Consider the following 18,412-nt stretch of genomic DNA (forward strand, 5'->3'; position numbering starts at 1 on the left):
AATCGCTTGAACCTGGGAGGCGGAGGTTGCAGTGAGCCAAGATCACACCACTGCACTCCAGCCTGGGTGACAGAGCAAGATTCCGTCTCAAAACAAAACAAAACAAACTAGGCTGAAAACTGACACCAATCAAACTCTTCTGGGGTTGTCACCTAAGTGTTAGCAGGGAGAAGGAACCTGTCACTGGAGGTCACACTGTTCGACTTCTCCACATCATACCCAGTGTCTTAGTTCTTCTTACACTCTGCCTCCTGTCCGCAGTACTGAACCCCTGCTCTGGGGTTGGGGAGCACAAGGGAGACAGGGAGGAGAGTGAGAGGGGCTCACCCCTGTCGGAGTCGGAGCGCTCCGAGGAGACGGTGGAGCCGATGCTGTCCATCCGGATCCTCTCAATGCCCAGCTTCTCCAGCTGCCTCTTCAGGTGTCGCTGCTCTCGCTGAAGCTGGTCGATTTGGTGAACGGCTTTTCTGTCACAATCTTCAAGTTTCTGCAAGTCAAAGGGGTAGTTGTTGGGCCCCACAGGGAGATCTCTAAATGGGCAATGGCCCCCGCATCTTCCCTTCTAGCAGTGGAATGCGCCACACTTCCTCAGACGCCTTTCGGTGCCACTCATCAAGCTTCTCCCTGAGACAGGAAGTCGACTGGCCAGTGACTCCTGGCTTCGTCTGATTCTTCAGCATCGCCAGTGCTGGGGGTACTTGTCCTGTCACAGGGATTCTGGGGGTGAGCTCTCACATACTGGCACCCTGGTAGCCCTCAGTTTTAGTATCAAAAAGACTGCAGGCAGCAGTCCCCAACCTGATCTCCCTTGTTTGCAGCAATCCCCTGAACACCTGATCTCCGGACTAGAAAACTGCACTTGATGGGAGCTTAAGAAACACGCTTCCATTTAAAACTATGTTTATTCAAGTACATGTCCCAATTACATAAGCACTTTTTTGTGTCATGCCAAATCTCAATTAACTTCTGTTTGTTAGCAGGAAATAATAGTCCCTTTTGATGTCCTGATTCTAATTTGTCCAACAGAAGAGTTTAGAAAACACATTTCCATAGAATACTCATTTTTATAAATCTGCCCCCAGCTTCTCATATTCTTCAGATAATTAAGAAGATTGTTTAATTGTAGCTGTTTTGCTTTAAATAGAGGTTTTCTCCCAGAATTGTCATGAATGCAGGCTTCTAACCATAATTAAAGTAACATTTCTCCAACTATAATATGATTATACAAACATGCTAAACAGGGATTTTGGCTGTGGCTCTCAAGACTTTGAATCCAATTCCCCTTACCCTTTGTTATTCAGGTAGCAAAGAGAGTGTCAACTCTGTGCCCGACACCCTAGGAGGTGCTGGGGCTGTGAGGTGAGCACAAAGACCCAGTCCCCTCCCTCGTGGGGTGTATAGTCTAAGGATTGAGACAACCCAATGGTCACACAAACCACTGTCAAATGTCAGTTATGACAGGGCTAAGAGATACCCAGTGATGGGACCACCTGTCACAGGAAGGAGGTCACTGAGTTGGGAAAGTCAGCGAAGGATTCTCAGAGCTAGAGAGACTTGCACTGTGATCTGAAGAATAAGTAGAAGTCCTCTAGGTGAAGAAGAGAGAGGAAAGTGTACCAAGCAGAGGGAAGAGCATTAACAAAGGCCCTAAAGTAAGACAATATGACAGTGCCAGGGACTGGACGAAGGGCTGGAGAAAGGGGAATTGGGGACAAGATGGTGCTGCAGAGGCAAGTGAGGACCAGGCAAGGCAGAATCTGGGGCAGGCCAGGTGACAGAGCTTGTCCTGAGCCACAGAAGAATTTTAAACAAGGTCACATGTTGATTTGCGCCTTGGAAGGACTGTTCTCAGGAAGCATGGAAAGCAGACGGGAGGGACCCAGAGGGATACAGGGAGACCTCTGAGGATTTTATTGCAGTAGACAGTGGGGATGAAGATGGAAGTAGACCGGTTGCAAAATATTTAGGCCTTGGAGATGGCCTAGATATATGGTTAAGGAGCAGGAGCTATCACGGACTCCTGAATTTCTGGCTTGTACAACTGGATGGAGAGTTGGATGGACCATTTAACCTCTGGTGCATGGGAGTGAGAAACACTCAGTTGGGTTTTGAATATGTTGCATTTGAGGTACCTGTGATTCATCCAATAGCTAGACTGGAGGAGTTCAGGGGAGAGGACTGTCCTGGAGATGTAACAACAGACAAACCCTCACTGAACAGGTAAAGATAAAGCAGCATCCCAACAATACACTTACCTTTATGTGCAATTTGGCTTTTGTTAATAAACTCAACGTAGTGTGTCGACTTGATTCAGGTCCAAGTGGCACCAGCCCCTTCAACTTCTCCAGGCACAAGCGAAGATGAGCCCGTCTATGAAAACAAGACCACAGTAGCATTTGAGAGTTTCACAGTGGGCCAGAAGCACCCCAGGCAGAATGAGTTCTCAAAGAGTGTGAAGTTGCCCAGGCCTTGCGATGGCAAATGCTACCAATGACCTTTTGCTGAATAAACATATTTTGAACCAGACAACTCTGGTGAAAACCAATGAGAAGCAAAATCCAAGGTTTTCGAAACTAAGTCTATTGATAATACAAGTGCTGGGGTAGGGAATAATATCTGCTATTATATGGTCATTCACATGTGTAAATACTATATACAGTAATGGTCCCTGACTCATGATGGTTCAACTTATAATTTTTAAAATTTATAATGAGTTTATTGAAGTATTAAATGCATATTAGACTTGGGATGTTTTTTATTTATGATGGGCTTCTTGAGACATAACCCCATCATAAGTCAAGGAGCATATATATCTGTGGAGTTATTTGTTGAAGCTTTATTTGTAATAGCAAAGATTGAAACAACCCAAATGACCACCCAGGAGGGAACTGGTTAAATAAATTATGCTACATCCACACCGTGGAGTACTATGTAGCTATCAAAAAGAATGAGAATGTGCTTTATGTCCTATTAGGAAAGATTTTCCAGATATATTGTTAAGTGGAGAAAAGCAAGATTCCAAACTGTGAGTATACCATGCTATCTTAAAGATGGAGGAAAACAAGAATCTATATTCATGTTTTCTTGTATGTAGACAAACTCTGGAATGACACATAAGAAACTGGCTGGGCAGGGAGAAGGCAAGGAACAGTCAGACAGAGATAAGGAAGGAAGTGATGGGGGTTTTTACTGAGTCATTTTTTATACTTTTTGTTCTTGGAGTATGTCAGACTGATGCAATGGCACGGAGTGGGAGAGGGAGAAGGGCTGGATGAAGCAGCAGCCACGGCAACTGACTGAAGAGAGAGCACGAGAGTTGCTCCAATTTAGAAATTTACATTTCCTTGAAATGGTTTGTGCTTTATTCTAGAACCTGGAAGATTCTATGAATGTAAGAAGCAGCTGAGATTTGGGGGTTTTGCTTAAGCTTACCACCTCCTTAAAGCCTTCCCAAGCCATCCTAGCTCACAGTGATTCCTCTATTTTCTAAGCACCACTTAATTGTTTATACTATTCACTGGGAAGTTCACTGTACTGCCTGAATTGTTTCATATTTCTTACTTAACCATTCATTGCAGTCTCCTTAGAAAGTCAGGATTGCAGCTTAATCATTGCTGTGCTGCCACCGTGCCTCAAACACACACATGCTTAATAAGTGTTTGCTGAATGGATTATGTCATCTATTCAACTAGACTTTAAGCTTCTAGAGGACAGAGTCCATCTCTACTGCATCTTTGCACCTTCAGCAGTGCTCAGAGTCTTCAGGTTTTAGATAACATTCATTGCCCACACACAACCTACTTGGAGCAGAGCTCCCTGGAGTCTAGGAGGCTCCCCTCCAGCTGAATTGGGAAACAATGCAATGCCTTATAGGTTTGCCCTTTTTCCTCTTAAGAATTGTACTGTAATAGCAAAAGTTGAAAATGTAGACCAAAGAAAGGAAATGGCTTCAGAAAGCTATAGGACAGGTGAATATGCATGATATTAATGTAAGAAGTCAATTCACACTCTCCAGGGAGACTGCAGGATGTTCCCCTAAGGCAGGGCTAGTAAGCGAGGCATTAGACTTCCTTCCTTCTGAGCCTCCTGCCTCTTCTAGGTCATGAGGAAGTTGTCCTAAACTCTCCAAGGGTGCTCTAAGGCTTGGCAAGCTTGGGGAGTACAGCATTCATTTCTGAGCTAGGAAGAGGTAATGGGACAAGGGCTTTACTATTTTGTAAGTCTTTCACTTCTTCTGAAAAACCTGTCCATGTGGCAGAGTCAGAGCAAAGACTCATGTTACAGGTTTGCTCCTCCCACTACTGCATGTGGTGGGGACCAGGGAAGGGAAGAAAACTTGTATGTAAAATATACTTGTTCATCTTGGATAATATTCTTCAAAAAGAGCCATGAAAATAGATCATGTTATTAGAAACACTATGAGAAAGTATAATTTATACATTTATAAATTTGTCTATTTCTTGCCATAAAACTTATAGACTAATTTTCTTTTTCTTTTTTTTTTTTTTTTTTGAGACAGAGTTCTTGCTCTTGTCGCCCAGGCTGGAGTACAGTGCCGTGATCTCAGCTCATGGCAACCTCTGCCTCCCAGGCTCAACAGATTCTCCTTCCTCAGCCTCCTGAGTATCTGGGATTACGGGCGCCCGCCACCACGTCCGGCTAATTTTTGTATTTTTAGCAGAGATGGGGTTTCACCATGTTGGCCAGGCTGGTCTCGAACTCCTGACCTCAAGCGATCTGCCTGCCTCAGCCTCCCAAAGTGCTGGGATTACAGGTATGAGCTAATTTTCCAATTAGAAGAAAAAGTTCAAAAATTAAAATTATATTTAGATATTTTTCAGCCAGCTTATTATTTGCAAAGACTGCATGATTCAGAACAGTGTCATTTTAGTACTTTTATGATGTTGGTTTATATGCAGATATGAGTGTGTGAATTTTTTTAGGAAGTTTGTCCACTGATAAAAATATAATAAAGTCATCTTTTGATGCATTGTCATTTCTAGCCTTATAGGAGTCTTGCCCAGAAAGTGCAATTTTCATTACCCAAATGTGGGTTTCCAAAGAACACTCCTAGTCGTGAAACTAGAAATAAGCCATTTGACTAATTCCAGCTGAGACTAATACTTGTTCATTCAGTGTTTTCTGGCCTAGTTCTACAAAAATAGGACCAGAATTCTTTCTGGATTTTTGCAGAGACCCAAAGCCAACTCTGTCTTTGGCAGTGTCTGCCTTGGCCTTCTCCGGCGCCTCACTGCTGCAGCCTGATGGCTGCCCCCTACCCACATGCCACTGCCTGCAGACATCCCCACACTGGTGCCCGGGCCAACCACAGGAGAGCGATGAAATATATTAAGTAGACTCAGTTCTATCATATAGTAGTGAAATCCAATCCCTGAACCAGATAAAAAAGCAAACAGACCCCTCTGTTATGTACAGCTCCTACCAAAGCTCTCCAACCGTGACACACACACACATACACAGACACACATACAGACACACAAACTCCTGGGATCTAGAATCCCTCTGCCAGCCCTGAGTACCCGCGGAGCTCCCAGATCCAAAACAAGCAGAACAAACACCCGTCTCAGCTCTCTTTTCTCAGTTCTGACTACTCCTGTGCCCTGCTGTCCCATTTTAAACCAGGTCAAACTCCCATTTGGGGAACTAGCAGGGGTTTTGCCATATATCCTCAACAGGAAGCCACCCGACACCTCAGTGTGACCCAGGAAGTTGACTCTCCTCCCATCACATCTTCTTCAGTCTTCCCTCTGTTGCCAAGAGCTACCTCCCAGCTTCCTGGCACCCAGCTGCCTCTTCCTTTAGCACTGATCCACACTGCTTTGTACCTAGGCCATGGACTTTAACAAACTTCACCTTCTGACTCTTCAGAAATATAACTTTAATTATTCTGAATAAGCTGATATACCTTTGGTCTACAGTGGCATAAAGAAACCAATCTTTGAACTATAATAAGTCATGCTCTGAATCAAGTATGGCCCATAACTAGTAATAACAAATTTAGATACAACTATAGATTCTCTTCAGTAAGTTTTAAGTATCCCAAATTTTGTTGATTTTTAATTTTTTTTAAAAATTCTGACTCAGTCACTATGCAACCAAATATTAATGCAGTGATTAAGAGTAAATGTCTGGAGAAATGTGGTACATATACATAATGGAGTACTATTCAGCCATAAAAAGAATGGGATCCTGTCATTTGCAACAACATGGATGGAACTGGAGGTCATTAGGTTAAGTGAAATAAGCCAGGCACAGAAAGACAAACGTTGCATATTCTCACTTATTTTTTGGATGTAAAAATCAAAACAATTGAACTCACAGACATAGAGAGTAGGAGGGTTACCAGAGGCTGGGAAAGGTAGCGGGGGTGGGCAGGAGGTGGGGATGGTTAATGGGTTAAAAAAAAAAATAGCTTGAAAGAATGGATAACACCTAGTATTTGATAGCACAACAGGGTAACTATAGTCAAAATAATTGTATATTTTTAAATAACTGGAAGAGTAGAACTGGACAGTTTGCAACACAAAGGATAAATGCTTGAGGGGATGAACACCACATTTTACTTGATGTGATTATTATGCATTGCATGCCTGTATCAAACACCTCATGTACCCCATAAATATACACACCTACTACATACCCACAAAAATTAAAAATGAAGTTAATATTTAAAAAAGAGTAAATGTTTGAGATCCGGGCTCTGCCACTTACTTCCTGTGTGACCCTGGGCAAATTACTTAACTCTGTGTAGCCTCAGTTTCCTCATCAGTAGAATGAGGGTGACAAGCGCCTCCCTGGGAGGGCTGTCATGGGTATTGACTGAGACAACGTATGGAAGCCCTTGGGTCAGGGTCTGACAGGGAGTACTCTGTATATGGTAGCAGTTATTCTTTCAATCCTAGCTTCCTCTGTAGAAGGAGAATTGCTGTGAGCAAACACAGATAATAAGAGCACTATGATATTCCTTTTACAATCAATAGGGAACTCAAAAATGTCTCACTAGGCAGACAGGCTATCTGGCAAAATCCACTTTTCTGAATACTTCCTTGAAGAAAATGGACATCTTTTGTCATTAAAATAATTAATGGAAAATCTAATCCATTTTCTATGGAAACACAGAAAGTGCTTATGCTAAAAGTACTATTTCTTTACATTTACAAAATTAGCAAGGGTTTTATAAGGCCAATGAATGCAAAATAAAAGATTCCTTTATTTCCTGTTCACATCATTGAGAGTCAGGGGTAGAAAGGATTCCAAGGTTGGGAGGGAGGCAGCTGCCTCACTTCTGCTTGCTGCAGGAGCAAGTGTCCTGAAGAGTCTGGGCCTCCCTCCTTGATCTCGACTGCAATGGCCAAAGGAGAATAAAAATAGAGGCAAATATGTATTGACTTGGGAAGTCCAAGCACAGAGATCTTCACATATCTCATGTGCAATAGCAAGAAGAAAGTATAACATGTTGAGGAGCAAATTTAAAACAGGTTGGGAAGGATCTATGGGAAGAAAACTATAAAACTTTGTTGAAAGACACAAGAAAATTGAGTAAATGAAAAAAATAGCAGATTCCTGGATATGAATCCTCCAAACAAAAAATGTCAATGTTCCTCAAGTTTGTTTACAAATTTAACACAATTCCAAGAAAAAAACTCCCAACAGTGTTCTTTTTAACGCTGGGACTACACTTCATCTAGAAGAATAGATGTGTGTGACACTGCCAAAATTTTTAAGAAGAATAATGAGGAGGAATGTGCTGTACCAGATATTAAATTGTATTATAAAGCTTCAATAATTAAAAACAGTGTAGTACTAATACAGGAATAGGCAGACAAATCAAATGAATAGGATAGAAATCCCCAGAAACAGACCTAAGAATAGATAGGAATTTAGCACATAAAGGAGACAACACCATAAATCCTTAGGGAAAGAATGGATTATTCAGAAAATGGCAAGAGAGCGAGGAGGTTAACATCAAAATAAATTCCAAACAGATTAAAGATTTAAATATAAAATATATTCAGATACCACGTATTTCTGCTGTTAGTTTTCCTTAACTCTTGCCAGCCATGAATTACGGAAAGTAAATATCCAAGTAAAGGAAGTTATTAATGAAGAAGGTGCCAAGCTGTTTGAGGCACCAGCTCCTACCAGAGCTTTGGCACTGATAGAAGGCACCTGGGCTAACTCAGACAATTCTGACTGTAGCTCTTCTTATTTCTGCCTCCAGACCATGCTTCCTTGATTCTATCTATGGATCTCTCTCAGGCTAGTAGATCTGCAAATTGGGGAATAGATTCAACAGAGTAGGATTATTAGGTAGATGGTGCTATCTGTAGATAGTGCCTCCTGCATTAAATATACTATCCTTAAAGTTCTTCCTGACTTGGATGTAATCAAGACCAGAAGTGGTACCAAATGAAGGGTGTGTGGGTATGTGTGTGTGTTTGAAGGAAGCACTGTTATCTGTGATTAGTTCTCTTTATTGAAAGTGTAACAGGCTGGGCCGGGCGCAGTGGCTCACGCCTGTAATCCCAGCACTTTCGGAGGCCGAGGAGGGTGGATCACTTGAGGCCAGGAGTTTGAGACCAGCCTAGGCAACATGGTGAAACCCATCTCTACTAACAATACAAAAATTAGCCAGGTGCGGTGGCACACATCTGTAATCCCAGCTACTCAGGAGGTTGAGGCACAAGAATCGCTTGAACCTGGGAGGCAGAGGTTGCAGTGAGCCAAGATTGTGCCACTGTACTCCAGCCTGGGTGACAGAGCAAGACTCCATCTCAAAAAAAGAGAGAGAACTATTATGTTATGTTCTGCTGCTTTCTTAGGTCCCAGGCTATATTTTCTTTCTTTTTTTTTCTGCATTGTCAACCAGGCTGGAGTGTAGTGGTGCCATCACAGTTTACTGTAGCATCAACTTCGCAGACTCAATCAATCCTCCCACCTCAGCCTCCTGAGTAGGTGGGACTACAGGTTTTTTTTTTTTTTTTGGTACAGATGGGTCTCACTATGTTGCCCAGGCTGGTCTTGAATTCCTGGGCTCAACTGATCCTCCCACCTCGGCCTCCTAAAGTGCTGGGATTACAGTTGTGAGCCAGTGCCCCCAGCAAGTCTTGGGATACAATATTGAGTAAGATCAAGTCCCTACCTTTGAGGTAATTAAAATTTAGTTGGAGTGCTCAAACGTGTAGATGAATTATTGCAGAATGATTTGTAGGAGCTATATTCAAACCCTGATAGATATCAGCTCTCACCTAAAGTTATAGAATGGGCTCTCCTTTGCTCTTACCAAACATGTTCTTTCTTTTCCCTCACCCTCAAACATCCCATCTGACTGAACTTCTTTCCAGGTTTTCATAGCCTATCATAACCTTCTTTTCCTTTCCAAATAGATCACCCTCAACAGGGTAGCCTGTTTAACTCTGAGGTTTCACCATTTTATCACCTATCTTGGTGTGGGCCAGACTTACCCAATTAAATAGCATCTTAAATCCTATAAGATAATTGGAGTTTGAACAAAAATAATTTTAGATATGGGTATGTATGAGCTGTATAATAAGGAAAAGAAGGTATTTAGTATAGAGTAAGAAGGAACAAGTTTTATTAATGGGACTTGTAAAATTAATCCCTTAAAATGTCAAGGGTCACAAGAGATTCTGCATTGAGAACAAAGCCCTACTGGGTTAAACAGAAAAAAAAAAAAAATCCAGGTGAAGACGACAAGTCACACTTCGAAGAGGGAAAAAATACTTTCCTCCTTTTTCTAAAATGATCCCTTTATAAACAATTGCCAAGTGCATCATTATTACCAACTTAATTGGAACCCTAAAAGGTTTTGAAGATTTCTCACAATTGTGCTGATAAATCTTTGTAGAAAATACAAAGATAGTAATATACTCAGTGAATAATACATAAATAGCAGTTAACAGTGGCTACATTTTGGAGAGATAAGGTCACTTCATTATTAAAGTATGAAATACATAAGTACACCACATTAATATTTCCTTTTCAGAGCCTAATTTTCAAATACAACATATATATTATAATCATACCTGTTGGCTCTATCCCACTATTTGACTATTAATGCCTATGACAAAAAGTAAGGGAATAGCCCCAGGGTCCCAGGTAGGAGACTGGAAATTGGTCAAATGACCAGCATGTGTCTCTCCTCCAAGTCTTGCCAAAGGCAGGTGTCATCTACTCAAGGGTTATAGCACAAGGAAGATGACTCTTGTGGTACAAATGTGAGTTCTTCTCCAGACCATCAATATAGATTGGATTTATACACTGATCGCTGTGTCTCTCCTTCGTAATAACCTTACCCCATGTTGCAACAAACATGGACTTGTTACAACATCCCAGAGTGAAATCTGAATGTGGTCAAGAAAGTTCAGAAACAATAAGAGTGATGCAATGCATACCACAACTCAGGCCCAGTGCAAAAGTCAGGCCCCAGCCCTTCCCATATAAGGGACTTGGTCATTTGAAAAATCAAAACCCAAAAGGAACAACTATAGGGACCTGTAATCAATTAGAATATTCTTCCAGAAGAGACCTGACTGAATTGATTTCTCATGCCAGACCAGATGCCACTGAAATACTGTTTGACCAAATGGAAATAACAGCTTAGATTGGGCTGCAGAGTCTTCCCCATGGAGCACACACGGAAATCTTCTGTCACAGGGTCAGAAGACTCTGGCAGAGGTAGTAGCTCTAGACCAGGCACCTAATTCTAGCAAGAGCTGCATATGTACCACTCCAGAAAAATGGATGTCTACTATTAAAGGAGATGCCAGAGCCATCTTTTGAAAAAAGAGTCTATTCTACCACCTGGCTCCTGACCTATTGGCTGTAGCTTACATGTGTTCGCTCAGTCTCCATTTGCTGAGGGATTCATTGAAAGGCTTTGTTTTAAATTGGAGGAATTCTCAGTTAAGAGAAAGAAATAGCAGAATTATCATCAATAAAGGGTATGTAACAACAAAAGATTCAAATATGTTTATATTCCAACAATAATCAATTAGTTAACTAAGATGGGAAACCAATAGCAATCTAAAAATATATAAATCCAGGAATACCTTTTACAGGACATGTATAAGACCTGTGTGGAAAACTTCGCTACAAAACTTTGCTTAGAGACAGAAGAGAAATCTGAATAAATTAAGGCACATACCAAATCCTGGATGAAAAGATCTAATATATAAGCATGAACTTTTAAAGGTTAATTTATATTGGAATTATGCAATGTCAATTTTTAAACTCCCCAAAGAATTTAGGGGTTGGGGAATTCACAGATTAAAATTTTTTTCAGGAAAAATAAACTGGTGAAAATAGATAAGGGCATGGAAAAAAAAAGGAGAATGAAAGGGTATATATTGGCACAGGAAGAAGAGATGGATCAATGGACTGGAAGAATAAGTCTAGAAAGAGACTTAGCCATAAACAAAAATTAAGTATACACCAAAGGTAGCAACTCGAATCAGTGAGGGAAGACTGATTCTGTATAGCTAAATGATAAACTGGACAGTTATGTGATAGAAAAAGTGTCAATATCTTTCATATATGTCCTTTATATTATGGAAACTTTTTAAAATAAAGAAAAAGATAAATTCTTTAGTAGAAAATTGGGCAAAGGCTATTTAATAGACAATTCACACAAAGAGACACACAGAGTCAAAGACATAAAAATTGTTCAACTATGCTAGTAGTATGAGAAATGCAAATTAAAACAAGTTGCCTGTGTGTTTTTTTATTTTTTACTTATCAAACTCATAAAGGTTTTAAGTTATAACATCAACTTGTGAAGTACAGTGAAAATACTGCCTGTAACCTGCCTGGTGGACAATCCAGCAATCCTAAAAACGTATTCACCACCAATTCCATAGCTATACATTTATCCTAAGGAAATAATTATGATGTTGGACAGAGATTTTTCTACAGGTGGTTTAAGAAAGCATTGTTTAGGTTCTGGGAAGAATCTAAACCAGGGGACTGATTATATGAGATTTAACGTATTCATATAATATAATACTGGGCATTAAGTAATGTTGAAAAAGGAGATTTAATGACATTGGAAAATGTTTATAACTGGAAAAGATGCTACAAATTATTACTATATGATCCCATGTTGGTTAAAAAAAAGTACACACAAAAGTCTAGATGGATATAGAACAAATGTTAGCAGGTGTTACCTCTGAGAGGCCTATTACAGGTGATTTTTATATTCTTTGTGCTTTTCTGAATTTTCTAACTTTCTACACAAAACCATATTTTCAGTTCTTTTCCAAAACAATTGGAAAGATATATTTTCAAGTTCCATTGGTTTTCTCTGAGTGCTAGAACTATGGACGATTTAAATTTTTAGTATTATTTTCTATATTTCTCAAAATTTTCTGCAAGATTAGTTTAAAAAAAGAAAAGAAAAACCACACACACACACACACACACACACACATACCCCACCCTCCCAAGGGTGTTTTCTTAGGAGATCAGACCCAGAAAATTAGCTAAAATGCAGAGAAACACAGGCCATGTGCTGACTGACAAACCCCCTGTAGAGTGATATTAATCTGAGCTCCTCTACAGCAGTGCGTAGTCTTTACTGGATTCTGTAGTCCCAGCACCTACTACACGGCATCTTAGGTGCTCAACACCTATTCTGTTGAGTAGAAAATACTACCACCACCACCATTCTAGAAGTCTTTTCTTTTATTGTCCCACCAATGCGAAGATACTTCAAAGTGTTGGTGTTGAGTATAATATCCTTACAGTGGAGTCCTGATAACATAGAGTAACACTAATTATTTAGAATCTCTAAAGTGCCATAGAAAAGGTTTCCATTCAAGAAAACTAACCCAAGTATAATCAACTCTGCAATATCAAGAAAAGGGAAAATCCCATTGTTAGAAGTTCTTTTCCTAAGTTGCCTTTTCTTCTTCTTCCTTTTTTTTTTGAGAGCCATGGCAATCTTTTTACACTTGATTTTAGCCAAAAGGCCAAGAAGCAATGAAAGCCATGATAATCTTTTTATGCAATGTTATCAGGTAAAAAATGGCTAAAGTATATTTGCATTTACCCGAGTGGTATTCTTTTATAGAACTCAGCTACTAAAACCAGGGAGGGTACAAAAACAGCTGTTCAGCTGACCTCCAAACCCTGAAGTTCTTAAGCATCCATGCTAATAAGAGAGTGGAGCCCAGCAACTTTAACCTCCCCTGAACTGCAGCAACCAATGCTTGCTTAAATTAAGTAAACTGAGTCCTGATTTTCCTTCTGTTCTGTTCACATGCTCTAGACTAGAAAGATTATCAAGACCTTAAAAGACCAAATTCCAAAAAAGAAAAGAAGGAAACTAGATAACTAACCCTTCAACAAGCAAAAGTTGATTGGTCATATACAAGCAAGCTCAATTACAGGCAGCTTGCCTAGTGGTGACTTCACGTTCAGTTTTCCAGAATTTTTACCTCTAGCTTCTTGTGCACATCCCAATCTTAGCACTTAGTATATTAACTGAAACTGTCTCTGCATCTTTCCCATTGGACAAACTGCACATTTTTCTGGGATGGGGACCTTGCTGATTTAATACCCTACTATGAACGCATTTAATACCCAGTAACATGCACAAGTTCTGGGGCCACCATAGACAGAAAATAAACATCCCTGAGGTGCTATAAGAAATAATACAACTGACATTCTGTGGCATTCCTGCAGAGGCAAAAGTCACAAAGTTTTAGTAAGTCTTTATGTGAAGCGATCAAATTTTAATAATAATAAAAATAAATACCAAACTAAAGTATTAGAGGGGCGAAGAACTAGAAGACTTTTCAGCAGAAATAGTCCCGGTTTACCCACATCACTGCAAAGGCAGGAAGAAGGGAGAGAATCTGAAGAGAAAATCTAAAGATGAGAAAGAGAAGCCACAACTGACTACCTTTCCCCTTTAAGAAGAGATACTTTTGAGTTTCTAGTTCATGATATGTAAATAGCTAAAGCATAAAGGAAGCTCCAACTTAAAACATGGTCAGTCACAATCATAGAACAATTAAAAGGGAAGACGATGGGATGAGCAGAAGCATATGTGCAGTGAGGCACACTCAGCATCACACACACACACACACACACACACACACGAAATTCCATAGTGGAGTAAAGCTAACCGCCCTCTTCCCGGATTCTACCTGCCTGGGAAGGGTTTAGTCTGCCCTTTCACTGATTAAACATAAATATCATTCAGATCCTGACTTTCAGAGTCAGGCTCCTTTTTCAAAGAGGGTTGGCAGGAAATAACCACATGTCTTTATAGAGCCATCATTACACATCCTTTTCTTGTTCATGCAGGGCACTGAGAAAGCACTCAATTTGGATGGGTAGCCCGCATTTCAAATTGATGGGAGCTCAGAGACCAGAATGAGGCTAGTTCAATGGTTCTCCGCCATGGCTGCACATGAGAATCACCTGGGGAGCTTTTGAAACATACGAGTGCAGAGCCTCAACCCAAACCAATTAAATCAGAATTGCTAAGGGTAAGGTCTGGGCATTATTTTGTTTGTTTGTTTGTTGGCTTTTAAAAGCTCCACAAAAAGTTGTCATTAATTTTTTTCAGTATGGTAAAAGCAAGTGGTTTTTTTGTTGTTGTTGTTTTGGGTGTTTTTTTTTTTTTTTTTTTTGGTGTTTACTAGAGATACAAGAAAATTTGCTTTAAAATACTTCATGGGAATAGGTGGTTTTGCTTACAGAAGACTGGCAAAATGTTGATAATTACTGAAGCTGGGTAATGGATACATAGGAGTTGATTACGTTAGTCACTCTACTTTTTTTTTTTTTTTTTGAGACGGAGTCTCACTCTGTTGCCCAAGCCGGAGTGCAGTGGCGGGATCTCGGCTCACCGCAACCTCCGCCTCTAGGGTTCAAGCGATTCTCCTGCCTCAGCCTCCCAAGTAGCTGGGATTACAGGCACGTGCCACCACACCTGGCTAATTTTTGTATTATTAGTTGAAACAGGGTTTTGCCATGTTGGCCTTCAGGTGATCCACCCACTTTGGCCTCCCAAAGTGCTGGGATTACAGGTATGAGCCACTGTACCTGGCCAGATTTGAAATTTTCTATAATAAAAAGTTATTTTATAGAATCAGCAGAAATAAACCTTTGTTCTCTACCCTCACCAGAAAAATATACAAGTGTATGTGTATAATGTATTTAATATAAAAATATGTTTAAAAATACACAGAAAGCTTTGCAAGTGATTCTAATGTGCAACCAGAGTTGAAAACCACTCGGCTGCCTCACTGAAGGAGGGGCAACTTGATTTGGAAAATAAAGATTTAAGTAAGCAGCAAGAGGCAATCCAGGTGAGAGAGATTCCACTCAGGCTGCGGCAAGATGGAGCCCAGTGAGGGTGGCAGTCCTCCTCTAGTTAGGCACCATCTCCAATTTCTGCCATGCATACATTTGCCTGAATTTTGAGACTCTTCATTCACAAGTAAACTGCAAATACACATACATACACATGTTAATACACATGTGTTAATATATACATACATGTATATTATGTGTATATATATCTGTGTATATGTATTTTAGATAACACTGCCAATTATATTCAGTAGCATGTAATTTTTTAAAAACACTATTTGTGGAAATGTTGCCTCTGACTAAAATGCTTTGGTCTGTGGAATAGTCATTCAAAGGCCTTCTTCAGGAGTGGGCTGGTGGGGGTGAGGGTTAGGGGTGTGGTCTTTTAACTGGCAAGCTCTACATCTACCTAAGTAATTTATGAGCAATGCTGCTTAGAGGGCGCTGGGTGAATTCTGAAATCAGGTGCTACTAGTGGGAAGAGTCAAAAAGAGCAACCAAGTTTGAACTGCATGAACAGAGAATGCAACAAAGCTCCCCGCATTCCACCTCCCAAATCCCCAACTCACCTATTCTTCTCCATTTCATTGTGAGTTGATCTGAAAGAGGGAACAATAAGAGAAGAATAAGATATTTTTGTCTTAAAGAACTACTTCAACACCAACACAATTCTTTTAACTTCTTTCTCTCCGAAGTTGATAGGAGAGATGTAGAAAGGCAGAAAAATTCACTGGGCTCTACTAAAAAAATTAGTCCATTTGAAGAGTTAGATAAATGTAAATCCTAAAATAGAGTTCAAGGTAAAGCGACAAACCAAGAAGCATGCCTTCTCTAGTGGAAAAATAATCCATTTTAAGACAAGAAATAAAAGGGGTCTATTTATACAAAAACAGCTGCACGATGCAATGTGAATTTGCGTTATATAATACGACAAAGCTTTCTGTAGGCTAAGGGTAGAACAGGGGAGGTAGCACCCCTACCCCACCCCTGCAGTTTTCCCTAGGGGTAGCATACACCAAAATTTTGTGTAAAGTTGCTTGACTATATTGTTTTAAATAGTAAAATAACCCCCTTCCCCAAACTTCTGACTCCCTGAAGTAACTATCATGTACAAGATGCTACTGTTAAATAGCAACCAAATGATTTTAGGAAGGGGTTTCCAAAGTTCAGCTCAATATAAAGATGATAGGTTGCTTAAAGCAGAAGTTAGTGAAATGTGAAGTCCAGCTTTGCCACTGATATACTGTGGAATGAATAAAATTCTTTACCATCCTGTTACTGGTTAACCTGTCTATAAAATGAGAATAAAAATAATTACGAATTATTTACTGAACAAGTATGGACCAATGAGGTAACAGCTGTAAAACTGATTAGAGAGCCTTGGATGAAAGGTGTGATGGATATGAAACCATATGATTAGTGTATTTATGGCTGACCTTAAAGACAAGGTCTGGCCTAAGACTTTATGGACAAGTTACCATAAAGTCATAAGAAGTCAATGTGGCCCCTTTAGTGTCCTCCTCACACAACCCCTTCCTAACCAGTTATAAATTTGGAAGAAGCTACCAGTATTATAAAGGAGCTGAATCTTGCTTGACCTTTCTATGAAAATTCTCTAGAATTTAACCAGCTCAGGAGTTTACTCCCTGGTTCAGCTCATGAATTCTGTGGGGCCATAATCAGCACCTTACTGGGCTTAGGAAATAAATTCTCACAGCAATCATGGAGGAATACCACCTCAAGAGTGCTCAGCCACTCATTTACATCAGGGGCACCAACACCAAGTTCACTCATCAGAGAATGGGGGTAAGGACAGTGAATGTGGGGGGATGGCAGCGGAAGTGAGGAGGTTGTCTTGAAATGAGAAATTTCCAACCTAGCATTAAACTTCTCTTTCACAGGGATCTTGGGAATCAATTTTTATTCACGAAGAAAAAATAAATGAGAAAATGACAGTATTTTAAGTTTAGAATATTTGTTTTCTAGGTAAACAATATATGGACCTCATGTATTCAAACCAATCCAAAATTGGTTAACTTAAAAGTTTCAGGCTAGGCGCAGTGGCTCACATCTGTAAGCCCAGCACTTTGGGAGGCCGAGGCAGGCGGATCATGAGGTCAGGAAATTGAGACCATCCTGGCCAACATGGTGAAACCCTGTCTCTACTAAAATACAAAAATTAGCCGGGCGTGGTGGCGCGTGCCTGTAATCCCAGCTACTCCCTTGAACGAGGGAGTCGGAGGTTGCAGTGAGCTGAGATCGTGCCACTGCACTCCAGCCTAGCGACAGAGGGAGACTCCATCTCAAAAACAAAACAAAACAAAACAAAACAAAACAAAACTTTAAAATTGTCAGGCATGGTGGCTCAGACCTGTAATCTCAGCACTTTGGGAGGCTGAGGCAGGAGAATTGCTTGAGCTCAGGAGTTGGAGACCAGTGTGGGCAACACAGCAAGAGCCCATCTCAATTAAAAAGAAATAAAAGCTTTACACTGATTCACTTGGTTATCCCTCAGCATTCTCCAGTCACATTGTTCTGAAGGTTTATTGCCTTCAATGGCCAACAGGATACTATAGTTAACAAGAATCTGGCATATACTGCAAACCTTTGGCTCTAAAGCACGTGGCATTTTAACTTTAACCGGGACTAGTAAGTTCAAAGCCTGACAGATTTTTTTAAATGGATGAAAGTAGATGGGCATAGTGGGATCCCAGCCCTTTGGGAGGCTGAGGTAGGTGGATCACTTGAGGTCAGGAGTTCGAGACCAGCCTGGCTAACCTGGCGAAACCCCATCTTTACTAAAAATACAAAAATTAGCCAGGCATGGTCACGTACGCCTGTAATCCCAGCTACTCGGGAGGCTAGGCAGGAGAATCACTTGAACCCAGGAGGTAGAGGTTGTAGTAAGCCGAGATGGTGCCACTGCATTCTAGCTTAGGCAACAGAGCGAGACTGTCTAAAAATAAATAAATAAATAAAATAAAATGGATGAAAGTATATGCCAACAGTTGGTTGAGATTACCCTCTTTAACTGTAGACAAGGACC

General features: G+C 40.5%; 1 protein-coding gene across 2 annotated transcripts in view; it reads right to left on the reverse strand.

Moving 5' to 3' along the window:
- The window catches only part of MXD1 (MAX dimerization protein 1), a 54,150-nt gene that overhangs the window by 22,025 nt on the left and 13,713 nt on the right, over nucleotides 1-18,412 (reverse strand). The window contains exons 3-5 of one of the 2 annotated variants that reach the window (XM_003830933.5): nucleotides 15,936-15,965; nucleotides 2,256-2,370; nucleotides 328-487 (exon numbers count right to left, since the gene is read on the reverse strand). In XM_003830933.5, coding sequence (XP_003830981.2) covers nucleotides 328-487; nucleotides 2,256-2,370; nucleotides 15,936-15,965 — 305 coding nt within the window. The remainder of the gene's footprint in view (nucleotides 1-327; nucleotides 488-2,255; nucleotides 2,371-15,935; nucleotides 15,966-18,412) is intronic. The other variant, XM_063594886.1, reaches the window with a different exon arrangement.

This window comes from Pan paniscus, chromosome 12 (assembly GCF_029289425.2).
Source record: "Pan paniscus chromosome 12, NHGRI_mPanPan1-v2.0_pri, whole genome shotgun sequence".
Classification (NCBI taxonomy): Eukaryota; Metazoa; Chordata; class Mammalia; order Primates; family Hominidae; genus Pan; species Pan paniscus.